Source organism: Stenella coeruleoalba (genome assembly GCF_951394435.1).
Source record: "Stenella coeruleoalba genome assembly, chromosome: 19".
In the NCBI taxonomy this organism is placed as follows: Eukaryota; Metazoa; Chordata; class Mammalia; order Artiodactyla; family Delphinidae; genus Stenella; species Stenella coeruleoalba.
This window is the reverse complement of record NC_137165.1, coordinates 48356618-48376430: the sequence shown is the minus strand read 5'-3', so window position 1 is coordinate 48376430 and position 19813 is coordinate 48356618. Positions and strand designations below refer to the sequence as shown.

The 19813-nt window shown below is 49.5% G+C and overlaps 2 protein-coding genes across 2 annotated transcripts in view; one reads left to right on the top strand and one right to left on the bottom strand.

Annotated features, from left to right (window-relative positions):
* The window catches only part of TBCD (tubulin folding cofactor D), a 173648-nt gene that overhangs the window by 63039 nt on the left and 90796 nt on the right, over nucleotides 1-19813 (top strand). The window lies entirely within an intron of this gene.
* On the bottom strand, nucleotides 483-3829 carry ZNF750 (zinc finger protein 750). Its single transcript, XM_079905507.1, has 2 exons — nucleotides 2005-3829; nucleotides 483-1865 (listed from the first exon to the last, which is right to left on the bottom strand). The coding sequence occupies exons 1-2, from the start codon at nucleotides 3444-3446 to the stop codon at nucleotides 1196-1198; spliced, it is 2112 nt and encodes a 703-aa protein (XP_079761633.1). The 5' UTR covers nucleotides 3447-3829; the 3' UTR covers nucleotides 483-1195.

Genomic DNA, 19813 nt, shown 5'->3' with positions numbered 1-19813 from the left:
AGCACTGAGAGACCTTGTATGTGCACGTCACTGGGAACGGCAGGCGTTAGCTTTAGCAGTGCTTTTTCTTTGAACGCTCATTGGATGGCTCTATTGGGACCACCTCTGTTTTGGTCAAAGTGTGAGTTGAAACTGCCCATCTTGTGGAGAGAGGGTTCACCCAGTCAGCTCAGCTCGGCGCCACTGTTTCCAGGCCCTTTCTTGACCCCCTGCCCCGCTCCCAGGCAGTGCATTGCTGAGAAACACCCTCTGAACAGTGGGGAAGGGCCCTTGTGAAGCCAGGCCCTGTACGCTTGGTCTCCAGAGGTGCCCCCGGATGCCTGCACTCCCCCGGGCTCGATGACTACCGGTGGACAGCAGACACATGCACACGTGCACACGCCCTCACATGCACACACAGATGTACCCTCGTCCTCAGTTTTAATTGCTGCCTCAGCTCTTTTCTCTTTTTCATTGAGTTTATTTATTGTGGCAAAATATTGTATAACACAGAGTTTATGCTTGTCTTCTTTTTATGTATCCTTAAAGTTCACCTATGAGTTCATTGGAAAATTAGCAACATATACATCATTTTAGGAAGTGGAAAACGAGTCTGAATGAGTTGTGAAGACAGAGCATGTTGAGAATAGCTTCCCCAGCAATGCATTCTCCCCAATGGAAATAAATTACTTGTATAAATAGCCTCTTGCTGTCTGTGTATTGTTCAGTCATAACAAATCACAGTGTTTTTACACACAGAACTTGAATGCTAGTACTGGAAACGTCTTTGCCTGGCATTTTCCCCCAGTAATTGTTATTTACTTCAAAACACACAGTAGATTTAATAGAAAAACAGTTAAAACAATTTGTTCTAGTGCTGAGATATTTATAAGAAAAATGTTTTAAAGAGATTTCCTCTAAGATGCTAACACCTAAAAGTTACCTTTTAGTCCTGTGCATTTCATCAGGTCCTACAGTGTGAGTCATTCAAGTATTTTACAACCAAAAGTAGAAGCACCTTTTAGTGTTCATGCTTAGTATTTACAAAACTGAATTGAGTTGCAGGTTTAGTTTAATTTTTTTGTTGAGAAGAAGAAAACTGCGTTGTAAAAATGTACCAGATAAAAAAGCAAGGGCCAGATGGAGGTTTGCTGCTGTCTCGCCTGCACCGGAAGGCGTGCTTGTGGCTGCAGCCTGTGGCTGGCCAGAGGTGGCTCTAAGACACCCGCGTTCTTTTCCGGAGTGTGAACACTCTGGCTGTGTCGCTGGGCTTTGGCTTCTTGGTTCCCTGCTGGGCCTTCCCTGCATCCCTGGGGCTCGTCCTCTTTTGCCCTTTGGGTCTGAGGTCGCACTGAGCCTCCTGGCTCTCAGGGGCTCTGGGGGTGGGTACGTCTACCTGGCAGGCAGGCTCCTGGGCAGCGGGCTCGACGTTCCCTGGGCTGTAGGCCGCCAGCTGGCAGAGGGCCACGGCCGCAGTCTGCTTCTGCTCGTCACTGTCAGCTGAGCGTGTGTCCTGGGCCTTCCCAGCCGGGCTGGGCGCAGGGATCTCCACAGAGCTGGGGTCGGGCCCGGCCCCGGAACTTGCTGTCTCCGACTGCGGAGCAGGAGTGGGGGTGGGGGCAGCCGCGGGTTCGGCCCCTCTCGGGCGGCTGCGGACAGAGGGCCTCGAAGTCAGGGCGTTGCAGGGGTCCTTCACCGAGAGGTTGAGGGGCGCGTCCTGTGGCTCCACAAATTCTCCATAGGCAGTGGTGTGTGTAGTGGCCGGCTCAGCTTCTGGTTTCGTGGAGAGGTTCAGAGGGGCTGCCCTGGAGTCGTCCTCTGGGCTGGAGGGTGCAGCTTCCGGGCTCCCCATCTGAGCCAGAGCGTCTGCGTTCACGGCCTCGAGGCTGGAAGAGACACAGAGAGGGAGTCACAGGGACCTTACTGAGGGCCATTGCCCGTGGGGGGTTTGGGCAAGTACCAGCTCCTCTGATTAAGCACAACCAGAGACATTACTTCGGAGGTTTTGAAAATGGACTCTCTTACCTTTCTGGAGATGCAGCTCTGTTTTCTGGGGCCTGGGAATGTGGGCGCTCCGTGTTCTTCTTGACAGGCTTGAAGGCTGTGAGGCTCTGTTCTGGTGGATGGAGACTTCCTGGGGCACCGGAGGCCGGCATGTCCAAGAGGCTGCACAGCCCGGCACAGGGCTGGCTTGTCTGCGTGAAATTGGTGGGGCTCGGCCTTCCCGGGGAGCCTGTGGCCGCGCTGCCTGCACGTGGGCTCATTTTGGTCCCTTCCGTGTCCCTCTGCCCATCTCTGGAGAGGTCTTTAGCCTCGGGAGTCGGACTCTCTTTCTCAAACTCTGTGTGTTTTTTGTGGGAGTTGGAAGAGTTTAACTTGGATGGACTCCAGGCCGGGTAGGCCAGGGCAGCTTCTTCCAGTAGGTGTGAGCTTTGATCTTGTGACATACCAGCAACGGGTGGGGGTCTGAGGCCGTAGGAGGAAAATGCAGACTCTGGTCTATAAAATCCATAAGGAATCGGCAGATTGGAGTGATACTGCTGGAAGAATCTGTAATGGTCGTATGTGGATGGAGCTGGGTTCAGGTGCTTAGGGATCGGCCCTGGGTGAGGCAGGAAATGTCTTTGGTCTTGGGCCCCGTAGATGGACAGCAGGGGGCTGTCACACTCGGGCGAGTTCCCTGCGAGTAGGTACGGTGAGTAGATGGTGGCCAGTCCATGCTCTGTGTAAAAGTGAGGCGGGTACTCTGCGATGGTGGGGTGCACGTATGGCGAAGTGGCACCAAACCCCTTTGTGGATGGGATTTTATGTGGAAACTCAGGCGTGAGGAAAGGTGAGCCAGCTTTCCACGCGTAGCCAGGGGCATGAAAGGCAGACTTAGTGTGGAAGGAGGCAGCTTTGGCAGGGGGCTGGGTCAGGGTCAGCGCTTCAGGAGCCTCGGTGAGTTCCTGCCCTTTGAGTCTGTGCTCGCCAACTGGCATGAATGCTGAAGGCCGGGTAGTGCTTTCCAGCACAGGCTGGGTGCCCGCGGTGGCTTCTGGAGCTGGACTCAGGGGTGCTGTTTCCTTGTGGAGAGTGGGCTTCTGTCCGGGGCACCTGTGGGGCCCGCACGCATGCAGGTCCACATTTTCCTTGATGTCATCCTTGGCGAGGCCATGTTGGAGCTTGGTGTCCAGGTGTGAGAGCCCACTTGGGACGGGCTTGGAGGAGGTGGGCTTTGCCATGGGGTCGGACTGACTGGTTGGCTTAGGGTCTGAAGAGTTCGGTTTGGAACACTTGGGAATGCGATCTTGCTCGGACACTAAAGTGATGGAATTTTTACAGAGACCGTATTTCATGTGATTAAAAAGATGTGACTTTTCGTTGCAAGTAAAGGGACACTGGAAACACTTGTACTTGAAGGGCTTTCCTGGGGGCCTGGGGATGTAATGTGGCTTTTTTGGTTTTCGCTCTTTGAGAAGGCTCATTTTCCCTCTGTGGTTTGGCGTCTGAGCCCTGCTGGCTCCTGCGTAGTTCAGCTTTGGTGATTTTTAAGGAAGCAGGTCACTGCTTCTCCTTCGCTTTCCTTTCTGAGTGCTTTTACTTGAAGCCGGCTCCACGGGCTGTGGGTGTGACCAGGGAAGTCTCGTTCATTTGGGGACTGGGAGCTGCAATGGAGGAGCAGAGGCTTAGTGTTGGAACGATAGCTAACAGGCTAACAAAGAACCCCGGGGTCACGGAGGAGGTGAAGCAGAGTCCTCTGCAGGTGCAGAGGACGTAAGTGCTCTTGCGCGGCAGGTACGGGACGGGCATCAGCCACCCCTCCTCACTACCCCGGGCGCCACCCCTACGGCGTTCTCTGTTTTCTCAAGTCTGGTCCCAGGCGAGTGTGGTTGCAGGAGTGTTTAGTGTCATTTCAGAGAATACCTGTAACTCTTTTGAGTTTTGGGAACCTTTAGCCTGTGATCTGAGGCCTCAGGTGCCAGGAAGGTTGTGGACCCACCAGGCTGAGTGATCACTGAGATCCCACCCCCATCCATGTGCCTGGAGTTTCTGGACTGAGTCCCATCACTGTGCTGGCCTGACTGCTCTAACGTGAACCTGAGGAGGTCCAGGCTCATGTGTGTGTGTGACGTTCACATTTGTGCTCACTGAGAACAAAGCACGTGTGATTGTAACCTTCAGTCCATCTGCCCTATTTAATCACAGTGTTCTGTTCTATGAGGAAGTATTTAAAAGTGAAGAATATTTAAAAATGCCCCCCCCCCCCCCCCCGCGACCCTGTTTCTAAATTCACAAATGAAAAGTCAGCTTTCTGGGTAAGTAGCATTTGTGTTGGCCCAAATACAAACTTAAGTGCTGTGTTTATGTTGATTTGAATGATATTAAGATGCTGTGAGTCAGTGAGTGAGCAGATGTCCTCGTGCACTGCTGCCTTCCACTTGCCCACCTCACAGATGGCGTGGAGTGAGTTCACGCACTAGCCCATCCCTGCCTATCCTGGCCTTAACCAAAGGCAGAAAAGCTTAGCAGCCCTCCTGGTAAGAGGAGACCAGAGTGGGACTTCCCTGGTGATGCAGTGGTTAAGACTCCACGCTCCCAATGCAGGGGGTCTGGGTTCCATCCCTGGTCAGGGAACTAGATCCCACATGCATACTGCAACTAAAAGTTTGCATGCCACAACTAAGGAGCCTGCGAGCTGCAACTAAGGAGCCCACCTGCCGCAACTAAGACCTGGCACAACCAAATAAATAAATAAAATTTTTTTAAAAAATAGAGGAAACCAGAGTGAGTGGTGCCTAATTTTACAGATGGTTGGATCCTGGGAGGAGCCCATCCCAGCCTTTAACGTGTACGAAGGGGCTTCTGGATGTCTTCCCCAGGGTCCTCCTGTCCTTGCCTATCCCCCAAGCTTAACCTCCCCCCGGGTTTCCTTCAGAGGCTGCTCTGCACACCCCTGGGCTCTCTCTCTGCCTCATAACCCGAAGCTGAGAACAAAGACGTGAGGTCTGGGAGGATCTCAGCAGGGCCGGGCGCGGCTGCGTGTCCAGGACCAGCCCATGGGGTGACTGTGTCTTAGAGAAAGCCTGTGGGTGGGGCGGGCTGGGGGAGTGGGTGTGAGGAATCAAGGCCTGCACTTTAATTTGCATAGAAAATGTAAAAAGGATTTAGCTTCTGGATATTTTTAAACACTTAGAAAAATAAAGTTAAAAGGAAATAACTTTACAACTGCAGTTTTGCTTTAAGGAATAAGTAAATATGGACAGTTCTGAGTCTCGTGAAATTGCTTGTGTAAAGCATCGCCTTCTAGACATCGGGTTGGTTAAAACATTGAGCTGGAAAGCAGCCCTTTAAAAATAGAGAAATACACATGGGAAATCTAAGAGACTTGTTTTCACAAAATAAAATGTAGCTACTCTCCTTGCCATCTCACGCATCAGATGAGGTAATGGGTAGCTTGTGGGAGGAGGGTGTAAGGGGGAGGGAGTGTGGTTTTAATTTCACTTGGATATCTTAAATTCTAAAAAAGCTATCTGATCTTATTCTCAGCAAACTGGTTCCTCTACTCATTTTTTCATATTTCTGAAAAACACAAGGAACCACTCTCCCCCCAAGAAGCTGCTTCTATTAACCTGTTTCATCGTCCCGTTCCCTCAAAGGCATGTTTCTTTACTAAGAGGTGCTTTGGGTGGCTTGCAGCCTTCTGTTGCGGGGAGAGTTTCTGCAGAGCAGGGGTGCTCAGGCACGTACTTTGGAGGAGAAATGAGATTTTTGGCTACCCCCTAATTGGAGAGGGTGTCCCCAGGCCCTCTTTGGGGGCGCTAACTGGCAGGGTGTCGGGTGGACAGAAGCCAGGCTGGCGGCACCTGGTGCCTGGCTCTGCGGCTTTGCAGCTTGCTCGCCCTCCTCCTCTCCCGTGAGCAGTTGTGTGAGCTGCACGGCAATGTGAAAGCCCAGCACAGTTAAACACGTGGTCACAGCTTTGCATCTTCCTGATTTCCCCTCTTAGTAAGGGAGAATGTGAAATAATTCTGTATGAGTTCAGTTCATACCTTGTGGGGCAGGTATGCCCTGGGCTATAAAAGCACGATTTCCTGCCTCCCGTCAGGAAGCGATTCCAGCCAGCTCGGGGCCAGCCTGATAAGTCAGGGCGGCCTGTGCTGGCACGTCCCATTATGCTCCCTGGTTCTGAAGGCGTGAGAACCTCTGCAAGTCAGGTTCCCATGATTGTATAGGATATGTTATGGCAAAGATCTGAAAACTGATGATTTCATCACTAGCTGGAAGCATCGTGATCAAAATGATGACAGTTGCAAAACGTTTATCAAGTGTGAGCGCAGAGTCCTGGTGGTACCATGAGTGGATGCAGACACACATCTGCCGCACCCAGGACACGCGAGCCCAAACCAGCCGAAAACCCCCTCGGATTTAAGATAATGATGGTGTTAGCTTCAGAAGCAGTATTACTTAATATTGCTCATACTTTTAGGCAAAAGTAGAAATAAACCCACTTTGGTTAAGTTTTCTCAAAGGTTTATAGGAGGCAAGTTGTATGTAAGTTATCATAGCATTACCCAAAATAATAGTTTGGGAAATCATTGCTCTTATGTTAATATATACCTTTCTTCCGTCAAATGATGTTGCGCCCACAGGTTTGGTCTGAACTTCTTGTTCTGTGGTCAGTTAGCTTACAAGGACAGTAAAGAGGTTTTCAGGGGTTGGTTTCCTTGGTACTGGTGTTCTGGGAGGTGAGAGTATTCTAGGATATAATTGTTGCAAGGAGAGCCTGGATGGAGTCACAGGAGCAGTAGTTTTAGTAACTGAGTAAACTGACCTCTCAGGGTTACACAATTCGCTAGTTAAAACAAGGGAGCGCAGCTGCTTCAGATGCTGAAGGAGACAGGCTAGTTCACTTGGTTATAAAAATGCAATAATGGGCTTCCCTGGTGGCACAGTGGTTGAGAGTCCGCCTGCCGATGCAGGGGGCACGGGTTTGTGCCCCGGTCCGGGAAGATCCCACGTGCCGCGGAGCGGCTGGGCCCGTGAGCCATGGCCGCTGAGCCTGCGCATCTGGAGCCTGTGCTCCACAACGAGGGAGGCCGCAACAGTGAGAGGCCCGCGTACCGCAAAAAAAAAAAAAAACAATAATGTCAGAGAAGTAAGCGGGATAAGATTGAGGCTTCTGTAAGCTTCCAAGGGGGACAGCCTCCAGGAGGTGATGTCAGTCTGTGAGTTCTGTCCTGCCCAGGCAAGGCTTACAAGGATGAGGAGCTAAAGCCTAGTGCCCGGGGCGCTGTCGCTCTGGCCACCTGCAGAGATGGGGTTTGCCGGTCTCTGGTCAGTTTATATCTGCCAGGCCTGGTGCAGGCTGGCAGCGGAAAAAGGGTGTTGTCGCCTAAACAATATGATCCAGAATTTAACTGTTTGTAGTAAGTTCGGATTAGCAGTCAGAGGTGAAGTTTTTTCTAAAGGTGATAAGATTCGTGTCTCACCATCCTTGTCCTGGGAAGGCTGGGCCAGGCTGGGGGGTTGCACAGGGAGAGGTTAAAAAAGCACAGCGCTGGGTTCGGCTTTCCTCGGAGAACTGCACTGTTAGCATGTTAGCTAAAAATGCAGATATTAGCCTAGTCCTAGAAGGATGTGTGTGGGACAGTGTTTTTCACCCTTCTTTCACTTCCCACTGGGTCAGCAGGAGGTGCTGGGAGCCCTGCATGTCAGGTCAGGGTGCTGTCCTCGAATGCAGGAGGGCGCCGCTGCCTGCCTTGCGAGCAGCTGTTGGCACGAGGCCTGCCCTCAGAGCTGTGCCCTCAGCAGAGTTGGGTCCCAGTGTTGAGGGGAGAGGGTGGGGAGCAGCGCCACAGAGACACCACGGCGTCTGGCCTGAGCCTGTTCCGTTTCAGAACGCCCTCCTGTGACTTCTTAGGTGCTGTCACCCCTGCCTGTGTCCCAGGAGCCTGTCACCCCTGCAGAAGCCCGGGAGCCGGTCTGGCCTCCCCTCCCACAGGTCTGGGAGGCTGGACGGTGGTGCCCAAACGGCACTCTGAGCCGCCCGTGGTTTTGTGTCCACAGGGCTTTATCTGCTTGTTTCTGAAGCACTGAGGTGCCAGTGCATGTCTCTCAGTAGCCTCCTAAGTGTGGACTATGAACGTAGTTGCCAGCTGTTAGGGTGACAGTGAGTGGCTGGCATATTTAATCATTTTCTAGGGGGTTTGAAGTCAGAAATAATAGGCAAGAGAAAGATTTTTTTTGAACTTTGATAGGACACAATAGAGGTAATTATAGCTTCACTTTACAGGGCATTGCTGTGACGTGCCGGCTAGCTATGCATGTCATGTGCACTAACTTCTGCACTGGAATAATCTTCAGCCCTCCCCGGTGGTGTCCAGCTGCCTGGCAGGGAGCCTCACCAGGTAGCGCGTTCTGAAGGGCATGCTATAATTACGATATTGTGATGTGGCATTATTGCATAACTCAGGGACACGCCGTTGTCGCCTACCCACTGGGGTGTCGCAAGAACGAGATTTGTGAGTTTTACTCCAATTGAGCTTTTCCAGTGATTAACCACCACTCCCTCCCAGACTTTCGGTTCTTTAAAATGAAGGATAAACTTCAGGGCAACCATAACCTAGGGAAAAAGACAGTTTTCTGGCATATAGTTTGGAAGAATGGATCCAGGAAGACCACCAGGGGCTCTTTCTGGTTTCAGCCAGAGATCCTGGGTTACAGACAGAGTGCTTAGCAGTGAATGCACAGCTTTAACATTTGGGACACCTCCCTAGGGCCAGAACCCCTAACCACCAGCCTGCCTCCTTACTTTAAAGCAGCACGTTAAAGCATTGAAAGGACTTGGCTAGTACAAAATACAAATCATGATAACAAATGTAGACAGATTTTGATTGCATTAAGTCTGATGTTGGTCAAATTTGACAAATAATTTGGTCAATAATGGTTTTCATGCAGATTTATGAGAAACTTTATAAGAGTAAGAAAACCCCTTTTGTATATACAGGGATCCTCTTTAGTTAAGGTGTTTTTTTTTTTTTTTTTTTGGTAAGCTTATGTCAAAACAGCACTTATTTTAAATCCTAATAAAAGGTTTTTAAATTAAAGAAATTATAAATTAAGGTCAGCAATTATATATATGCATATATATGATCCTTTTATGTTGAAACCTGTAGTTTATTTTTGAGGTGAGGAACAGATAAGCAATAACATCAATTTGAGTTTTGGTTTAAAGTTTATGAATTTTGGGACTTCCCTGGTGGTCCAGTGGTTAAGACTTTGCCTTCCAATGCAGGGGGTACGGGTTTGATCCGTGGTTGGGGAGCTAAGATCCCACATGCCTCGTGGCCAAAAAACCAAAACATAAAACAGAAGCAGTATTGTAAGAAATTCAATAAGGACTTTTAAAATGGTCCACATCAAAAATAACTTAAAAAAATAGTTTATGAATTTTATGGTAGAAATGAGAACTTCATATATCCACATAAACTTGTTTACACTCTTAGAATAAAGTGTAAGCCTTATTAAAAGTTTTGTAACAATGGTCTCCTTTCCAGCAGTGCACCTGCTGGGTCCTGAGTAATCCGCGGAGAAAAGAGCAGGGCAGAGAAACTCTGGGCAGGTGATTCACTGAGTAGATAGTTTAAGATACATCTGAGAGGAGTATTGAAAGAAAACTCGCATTTGAGAAGAAATAGTAGGTACTTACCAGAGGCTGGGAGGTGGAAGCCGTGGCTGTGGCTGCCTGGCCGGAGCAGGACCTGTTCTCACGCTCGCTCTCACTGAAACTGGAGCCGGCTGTTCCAGTGGGAGGGATTTAATGTAGGAGTCGAGCCCTCGGGGCGTAGAGATGCACCTGATATTCCTCCCGCCCGCAGCTACGATTCATGTGTTTGCACCCACCCAGCTGGCCGGCCAGTGCCACCTCCGTGCCTCACGGCAGCTCCCTGCCCAGGTTTTGTGAGTGCCATGTTAGTGCCGCCTGGCTCTCCTTGGACGCAGGGGTTGCACGTGTTCGAGGTTAGGATAGAGGCCTCCCAGGGGAGCCACAGCCAGTGCAGGAGGCAGCAGCAGATGCTGATATTTAGCCTGAAATGCATCTCCTCTGACAGATGCCGACAGCCCCTGTGTCCTCCCCGTGAGGGTCTGGCGGAGCCTTTGTCACCCTTCACCCCGGGGCCTGGGAGGCCTGCCCGGGTCCTCCTGGAAAGCAGGAGGGGGGCCGCGTCAGCTGCCTCCGGGACCTGCCGGTGCATGCCCGGGACAAGCCCTGAGCTCTGCTGCCCTGCCGCGTGGCCGCGTGCTGCCGCGGGAATGGCCTGCATGCCCTCGCGCGGCCCTTTTCTTCTCTTTTCAAATAAGTAAGGCACTTAATTTGTGACCTAGGGCCTCCCCCTCCCCTTCAGCTGCTTGCTATTGAGTCTGTGGCTGTCTCCCTGCTCTCGGAGGGACTGCAGGTTCGGGTGTGGGAATAGGGAGAGGGGTGTGTGCTGCGTGGGCACGGGTGCCAGGGTGGGCCTGCGGGCTAGATGCTGTTTTAGTTTTTTTTTCTTTTAAGGCTTAAGATTTTACTTGGCTTTACCTTCATATTGAATTTTAAAAAAAGTGTTTTAGTTACTTTTGTCTAAATTAAACATCCACATAATTTAGAGAGTGAAAAAATAGTTCTGAATCTTGTCACAAAAAAACAGCAGTTCCTGCTGTTCCCCTCGCCTTTTGCTGGTAATGAGCCACCCAAAGCAGATGGCTTAAAAAAACTACCATTTTATGATCTCGAGATTTTGTGGGTCAAGAGTCTGGTTTGTGCCGGGCGAGCCTTGCATCCTGTGGTGTTAGTGGGCACTCACCTGCCTCGTATCCTGGGGGAGCGGCGGGGCTCTCCTCTTCCCTTTAGTTTCACTCCAGAGGCCTCTCCAGGATGGTGATCAGTCTTAACTCCGTGTGGGACTCAGAGCGCAAGGCAGAAACTTCCAGTCTTCCGAGAGGCTAGGCAGAGAACCGTCCCAGCACCGTGGTGTCACACTTGGCTCCCAGGTTTGAGGGAGGGGATGGGCCCCACCTCTCAGTGGGAGGGTGTCAGCTGGCTGCTCCCCTCCCATCCTCCCTGCCAGGAGCCCCACTTGAACCTTTTCTTAGCTGAGGATTTTGGTATTTACTTCGTTGATTCCAAATAATATTACTCTGTTGCCAGTTTTGTTCCCTCCACCCCCCTCACTGCTCCCAGTTTCCCGTGTTGTCTGTTGACTTGCTTTTATGGGAAATGAGAATGTAGCTCTTTGGCCCCTCTGCCTCCACGCCTGCCTTCCCCGTCATCTGAGATTTCCTCTACTTCTTTCCTGAATCGGAAGCCAGGCTTCCTGGATCCCATGTTGTCCTCTCTCTTGGGTTGATCTTTTGTTTGGATATGAGGCACAGCCCTTTTGTAGGCCCCTGAGAAAGAATGCAAGAGAGGGGAATCTTTGGAGACCCTGAATGATTGAAAGGGTCTTTCTTCTACCCTTCTTCCTGGTTGATAGTCTGGCTGGGTATAGAAGCCTAGGCCAGAAAGCATTTACTGTCAGTGTTTTGAAAGTGATCTAGCTTTCAGTGCTGCTGCTGAAAAGTTTGTTGTGATTCGGATCCCTGACTCTTTACCCCCAACATTTTAAATTTTTTTTATTTCTGGCTGTGCTGGGGCTTCGTTTCTCTGCGAGGGCTTTCTCTAGTTGCGGAAAGCGGGGCCTACTCTTCGTCGTGGTGCGCGGGCCTCTCACTATCGCGGCCTCTCCTGTTGCGGAGCACAGGCTCCAGATGCGCAGGCTCAGTAGTTGTGGCTCACGGGCCTAGTTGCTCCGTGGCATGTGGAATCCTCCCAGACCAGGGCTCGAACCCGTGTCCCCTGCATTGGCAGGCAGATTCTCAACCACTGCGCCACCAGATAAGCCCCCTGGCAGGAGTTCTTTAGACCCAACCAAGTTGTCAATTACTTGCCGCGCAGTCTTAATTTGGATGTTTGGTGGTCGTCTGGGTGGATCTTTTCAAGTCCAAAGAGATAGAGCAATAGGAGAATGAGAAAGACTGAGGGGGAAAAGCCTTGGCCTCAGTGCGCTTCTTCATGGCCAGAGAACTGGTCTCTGCCAGACCCTGCAGGCGACGTCAGCTGCCACTTAACGGGCTACTTGAATCTACATGGCTCAGGATAAGTCCCAGCCGCCCTTCAGAGGGGAGCCATAGCCCAGTAGGCGGATCGAGATTATGGCCTTGGAGGCCCCGCATTGGGTGCCAGAAAAGATGTTGCAGGAAAGAGAGTGGGGTGCGAGAGGATGGTCACATCCCAAGTCATGTCTGAGTCCCTGGGATGGCTGCCAAGTGTGGGTTCTTGGCTTTGTGCAGGCAAGAATTCAAGAGCAAGACATAGTAAAGTGAAAGAAGGTTTATTCAGGGAGATACACACTCCATAGAGTGTGGGCCATCTTGGAAGGCAAGAGGCCTCCCCCAACATTTTAATATGAAAAATTTCAAACATACAGATAAGTTGTGAGAATTTGACAGTGAATGCTCAGACACCCAGCGCTGGTTATGCAGTGAACATTTTCCTCTGCCCTACCACACTCATGGCTCTCCACATTCCCTCGCCTTATCCACGCATCGATCCATCTCAAGTATGTGCTGCATTTCAGAGTCAGTGACAGACATCACTCACTTTACCCCTGAACCCCTTAGGCTTGTTATTAACTGTTCACACGTCTTCTTTTAAAGGTAGAATTCACATGTGATGGGGGCACAGATCCCAAGAATACCATTCCCTGAGTCCTGAGCATACCCCCCGCTGGGAAGTGGCGCATTATGATCACCCCACCCGGAAGCAGCCGCTGGCTGGATTTTCTTCCTTCATAGATTAGTTTTACCTATTGTAGAATTTTGTATAAATGGTGATTCCCTGATTCTCCACATGCCACTGCTTCTCTCCTGCAGGCTCTTTTCTCTGTCCTCAGTGTTCTCATTTTCCTTAGCTTTCTCTTCGACCCTTCTTTTAAGTATTTCTATTCTGCTATTATTATTTTTGGGTTCCAAGAGTTCATGCTGGTTCTCTAAGTGTTCCTTCCTTAGTATCTTATTCTTAGGTAGTAGTTGCAATAGCTTCTCTTATTTCTCTGAGGATTTTTTTTTTTTTTTCGCGGTACGCAGGCCTCTCACCACTGTGGCCTCTCCCGCTGTGGAGCACAGGCTCTGGACGCGCAGGCTCAGTGGCCATGGCTCACGGGCCCAGCCACTCCGCGGCACGTGGGTCCAGACCGGGGCACGAACCCGCGTCTCCTGCATCGGCAGGCGGACTCTCAACCGCTGTGCCACCAGGGAAGCCCTCTCTGAGGATTTTAATGATGTTTTTTTGGGCAGGTAGTGTGGTTCTCCCTGTAGTCTCCATTTTGTTCACAAAGGTTTTCTGTTTTCAGTGTGACCCCTCCTTCACCTGCTTGCCATCGCCAGAAAGAGTTCACTGTCTTGCAGGGGTGGGTGGGGGGTGGTTAGGCACTTATTGAGTGTTTACTAGGTATAAGGCCTTGTGCTAAATAAGCATTCTATCAGTGTTAATCCGTTTAATCACTGCAACAACTCTTCACAATGGGAACTGTCAGCCTGATTTGTAGAGTCAAGCAGCACAGAGAGGTTAAGTAACTTGGCCGAGGTCACCCAGCCTGAAGGACGACAGAGCAGAGTCCTAGAGGCAGTGGGAAGGTTGCACTGGGAGAGGGATGGTCGTGTCTGAGTTGGATCGGGGACTTGTGCTCTGTGGCTGCTGCCAAGACACTCGAGTCTTGGCTCTGTTCTTTCGTCCTCCTGTTACTTGGAGCAGTTATCTGACCTGGGCGTCAGCCTTCCCCTCTGTAGAAAGTACCTTGGAGGCCTCTACTCATGGGTTTTCTTTGGAACCTGATGGGTTAATTACGACATCCCACCGAATTGCATTTGTCTGCTGGGAATGATATGCGTCACAGAACAAAACATCTTTGATGAAGGTAGCAGATTGCTTATACTTTTGACCTTACAAGTAAATACAAGTTAGTTTTAATTTTAATTGTTGGCACTCCTTTTGGGGTGCAGCATCCAGAGGAAAGGAAAAGGAAATGAAAACTCTACAGAAGATTCAAGGCATCATTTCAGTTTCTCTAATTTTGGTTGTTGTTAGAGACAGTAAGTCCTAAGCAGCTGCTGAGATGGCATTTGTTAAGTTCTTGAGACGAACACACGTTCTGAAAGGTCCTGTCGTCATGGCGCCGGGGAGGGCCCCTGAGGAGGGGAGCAGGGGATGGTTCCTGAGGCTGAGGGGCACCTAGCTGCCCAGACTGTCTCTCAGGGTCTCCCCTGAGACGTGAGCTCCACCTTCGTGGGTCACGTGAGATGTGGTGGGGCTCAGGGCAGCAGGCAGGATGCTGCTCCCCTGGGGGGACGTGGGTGGTGGGACTGCTGGAGGTCAGGGCACCTGTGTCTTTCATGGCAGCTTACACTCATGCACGTGCACACGAGTACACACACTTGCTCACTAGGCCTTTGTTCATTGGTTGGAGAACGAGTACGGGGGACGAGGACAGACACTGTCCCCTGCTGCCCCCCGCCCTGTGCTGACCACCCTGCCCCGCACCCACTCCTGCTTTGCGCCTCAGGCCCGTGTGCTCATCAGGGTCCCTCGACTATAATTCGTTTCCAGTTGGGGCCCCAGAGGGAGCAGCCTGTCCAGGAGGACTGGTCCTGAGGTGGCCCCACTTTGGGCCCCTCCTGCTTGGTTCCTCTCCCTGGGACCTGCGTTGTTCCCACGTCCTCCTTTCTGCCTGCGTCTTGGTGCCGAGCTCTGCTGCTGGCATTTGGCCTCTGTGTCTTGGTCAAGGCAGGATCTTTCTGAAGATAGAGGGGAGGCCCTGCCCTGGAGGGTCCTGCCGCTTTCCTGGGCTCTCTTCTGGCCCTGCAGCCTGTCTGCTCGTCGGCTCCCGCCCCAGACTTGTGCTGCTCAGAGGTGCCGGGAGGCTGCCCCCACGGGCCCCGCAGGTGGCTGGCGCCTGGGACCTCGCTCGAGCTGAGCTTGGTCTGTGCCGGGGCTGGGCTTGAGCCCACCAGGCCCTCAGGGTCCTCCCCTGTTGCACATGTGAGAGCTGGGCCCATGAGACCAAGCGTGGGGAGCATGGGGCACACGCCAGCTGAGCCGGGAGCTGGAACCATGGTCGTCTTTCTCAGGTGATGTACTTGGTTTCTCATTAAAAAAAAAAAAAACCCTGAGGGTATCAATCTATTTTTGCTTATCAAACAGTTGAAAAATAGAAATGAAAGTAGAGTTTATTTAGCTGTCTGATGAGGCAGGCCAAGGGGTGTGAGAGTGTTCGGGGAAAGTTTTATTTTTGGACGTTTACCTTCCTTTGATGATGAAGCAGAGGAATTCATTTGTAACTTGAAGTCTGAGATGTGTAATACATTACTTGAATTTTAATTTGCTTATTATTCTAGTAATGCCACTATTTGAATATTTATGGAACTGGAACTACTTTATGTTTCGGAGGGGAACACACCGGCCTCCTTCCCGCCAGGCTGTCCAGTGTCTGGTGGGGCTGCCGGTTTCAGTGTGTGTGGCCTGTGGGCAGCGTTAGTGCCTGCAGCTCCAGTGCCTGCAGCTTCCGCGACTCCTCCCCAATGACGCCTTCCCCCAGGGAGGTGTGGAACCTAGCAGAGCTGAGCTGGACCCGGGGCTCCTCCTGGCTCGGGAAGCCCCTTGGGGGCCAGGACGGGGAAGGGGTTCTGCTTTGGACAGGGTCTTGGAGCCCAGTGTGATCTGGGCTGTGGCTTCTGTGTCTGAAGTGAAACTTGAAACCGTGAGCTCTGGCTTGGTTTGTCTTTGGCTGGGAGACTGATTCAGGTTTGTGACCTTGGGCCAAGATTAGAGGGTTCCCACAGCTTTCCTCACCTCTTCCCCTCTGTCTGCCTGACAGTATCATGCCTGTGTTTCAGAGTCCTCACTCATCCCTCCTTGGGCTGGTTACGGTTTTCCAGGGGCAGGTCATGTGGCACTCTATCTCCTTTTATTGAATTTGTATGTATGTATGTATGTATGTATTTATTCATTAAATTAAAAACATCTTTTTTTTGGCCATGCCACGTGGCTTGTGGGATCTTAGTTTCCTGACCAGGGATTGAACACGTGCTCCCTGCTTGTAGAAGTGCAGAGTCCTAACCACTGACTGCCATGGAATTCCCTGAATTTGTATTTAAAAGGTGCTTTTTACCTGTCATCTCTGGATATGTTCACAACCACGTGTAGAAGTTACTTGGTTAAAGTAAACAAGGACAAGGAGAAAAATTAGCACACAGACTTTTTTTTTGTCTCATGCTACAAATAACGTCAGTGAAAACAGCAATAAAAGAGCCGTGAACAGACTAAAGACAGTGAGGGCAGGCCCCCTTCGTTCCCTTGTTCTGCTTGACTCCGGCTGCCGGCCCTCGTGTGTGGTGTTGCAAAGCTCCGCTGGCTGGGCTCGCTTCCCGAGCTAGGCCCCCAAGGTCACTGTCGAAAGCCATCCACAGCATGAATCTTTTTCCCTTTTGTTTCCAGACCTTGTTTTGGTTCTTTTTCAAATCTTCCTCTTTTCTTTACTATGGTTTCCATTCCTCTTTTTATGTGTTTAATATTCTAGGCCTGTATTTCCGATATTGTCTTTTAGGTTCTGTTTTTTGTCCACAGTGCTTGGGCTTCTGATCCTTTTGTGGTGTCTGCAGACTCTCCCTCATGTGTGTGCTTTTCTTGTGTAATTTTACATTGACTGCCTTTTACTCCACCTGTTTTGAGGCAGCTGGTTACGATGCTTGTCCAGGACTCAGGGGACAGCCTGGAGCAGGCTTCCTGTGAGTCCCTCAGCCTGGGCTCATCCCCGTCAAGGTGGTGCACATAGCCCTGGGGCTTTGACTCCTCGTGAAACTTGAGGCTGTGAGAAGCAGAAATCAGTAGGGTTGCAGGGATAAGTGGACGAATCTGGTGTCCTCCTGAGAGCTCAGAACACCTCTCTTGATTGCTGACAGTTCATTTATGAAATAGAATAGTGGGAGGAAATAGAATAGCAGGGAGCCTTGTGTCTAAGACTTAGACAACAGTAAAACAGGCCTGATTCTGTGGGTTTGTGTAGGGCTCTGCAGCTGTGGTTGAGGGGCTGCAATCTTAAGACACAGAGGAATATTTACAAATGCTGCACGTTTACTAGTAAGGTCATAAAACAAGTCTCAAGAAATTTCAGAGAACCACTGGTGTACAGACTACATTTTTTGACCACAAGCAATAAAATTAAAAGTCAGATACAGAAGGATAAAGGTATGATGTGAATTTTTAGTTTGAAAATATATGGATTTCTAAATAACACATGAATCAAAGAAGAAATCCCAATAGAAATTTTATAATAAAAATTTAAAGGTAAACATGAACAGTAACAAAATTATTATGTATCAGAACTCTCAAGATGCAGCTAGTAGTGTACTTACAGGGAAATTTAAAACCTTAAGCAGGAGTTGTGAAACTATGGCCCGCGGGCCCAAGCTGGCCTTGGCCTGTTTTTGTATGGCCTTGGAGCCAAGAATGGTTTCTCCTTTTTTCAACATTGTTTTAAAAAAAAGAAAAGGGAAGCAGCCAGTGGTCTGCAAAGCCTGAATGCTTGGGCTCTGGCCCTTTGTAGAAACTGCTGCTGACCCTTCCTCCCCTGCCGCCCCAGAATATTGTAAGCGAAGAAAGGCTCAAACTGCCAAGGAAGGAGTGAGGGAAGAGGTGGGGAGACAGTGAGGGGAGCATGAGAAATGAGTGAGGGAGAAGACACAGGTCTACAAGGATCAACAGCCAAAAGGCCTACCAAAGAGAGAGACTGAGAGACTTCCGGCTTATTGACAGAGCAAGAGGGGACGCATATAAATAATAGTAAGACCACCCGGATGGGGGCTGTGAGACAGGTCCTGTGGAGAATAAAAGCCACATGTCCAGAATATCTTTTGCTGATAACTTTGATAGCTCAGACAAAATAGACAGTCCTAGAAAAATATAACTTACCAAAAGTGACCCCGGTAGAGGTAGAAAGGTAACTTATCTGTGCTTTGGTATCCTTCTTGATGAATTGGGATAATAACTACCTATCTATGAGGTTTTAAAAATAGGTCTGTTGAGATATAATTTATATTCCGTATGGTTCACGTATTTAAAGTGTACAAATCAATGGCTTTTATTCACAGAGTTGTGCAACCATCACCACAATCGATTCTAGAACATTTCATTACCCCAAAAGGAACCCCATGCCCCTCAGCTGTCACCTGAAACCTCCATCCTCCTCAGTGCTGCACAACTACTAATCTACCTTCTATCACTATGGATTTGCCTATTCTAGTTGTTTCTGATAAATAGAATCATATAGCATGTGGTCCTTTGTGACTGGCTTCTCTCACTTGGCATGATGTTTTCAAGGTTCATCCATGTTGTAAGCAAGCGCATGTCAGTATTTCATTTCATTTTTTGGCCGAAGAATACTCCACAGTATGGTTTGCTAGGGCTGCCATAACAAAGTACCCAGACTGAGTGGCTTAAACAACAGAAATTTATCCTCACAGTTTTGGAGGCTGGATGTCCTGAGATCAAGGTGCTGGCAGGATTGTTTCTTTCAAGGCCTTTCTCCTTGACTTGCAGATGGCCACCTTCCTGCTGTGTCTTCGCGTGGTCCTACCTTTGGTCTGTGTCTGTGTCCTGAGCGCCTCTTCTTATAAGGACAGCAGCCCTGTTGGATTTGGGCTCACCCGGGTAGTCTTATTTTACCTTAATTACCTCTTTAAAAGCCCCATCTCCAGATACAGTCCCATTATGAGGTATTAGGACTTGGGACTAAAACATGTGAATTTGGGGTACACAATTCGGCTCATAAGGACCGACCACATTTTGTTTATCCATGTGTCAGCTAATGGAGATTTGGCTGCTGTGAGTATGCTGCTGCTTTATGTTCCTGCTGGCAGGGCATGGGTTCCAGTTTCCCCGCACTCTTACCAGCACCTGTCATTTTCCATTTTTTAAAAAATTATAACCAACCTAGTGGGTATCTGATTATAGCTTTGATTTGCATTTCCCTAATGACTAATAATATTGAGCATCTTTTCATATACTTGTTGGCCATTTGTGTATCTCTGGAGAAATGTCTGTTGAAGTCCTTTGCCCATTTTTAAATTGGGTTGTTTGTCTTTTTGTTGTTGGGCTGTATGAGCTCTTTGTATATTCTGGATTCTAGACCCTTATCAGGTAGACAGTTTGCAAATATTTTCACCAATTCTGTGGTTGTGTATTTTTCTTGATCTTATATTGTGTCATTTTTGATGTAAAAATTTCACTTTTTTTTTTGGCCGCACTGCGAGGTTTGCAGGATCTTAGCTCCCTGACCAGGGATTAAACCCCTGCCCTCGGCAGTGAAGGTGCAGAAGTTCAACCACTGGACACCAGGGAATTCCCTCACCATTGTTTTTTTTTTTTGGTCGCACCACAAGGCATGTGGGATCTTAGTTCCCCGACCAGGGATCAAACCTGCGCCCGCTGCATTGGAAGCGTGGCGTCTTAACCACTGGACTGCCAAAGAAATCCCCCTTACCATTGTTTTAATTCTTTCATATGAGTTCTTTTTACGTGTGCAGTTTTTGGGTGTGAATGTGTATTTGTATATGTACATATACACACACGCACGTGTATGGGTTTTTAAAGGGTATCTTTAATTTTTTTGTTTTTAAATATTTGATACTTCTTTAATTAGAATTGAGATTGTTTATGAAAGAATTTGTAGTTTGATGAAAGAAGTATTATGCATTTCTAAGTGGTATGTGTTTAGAA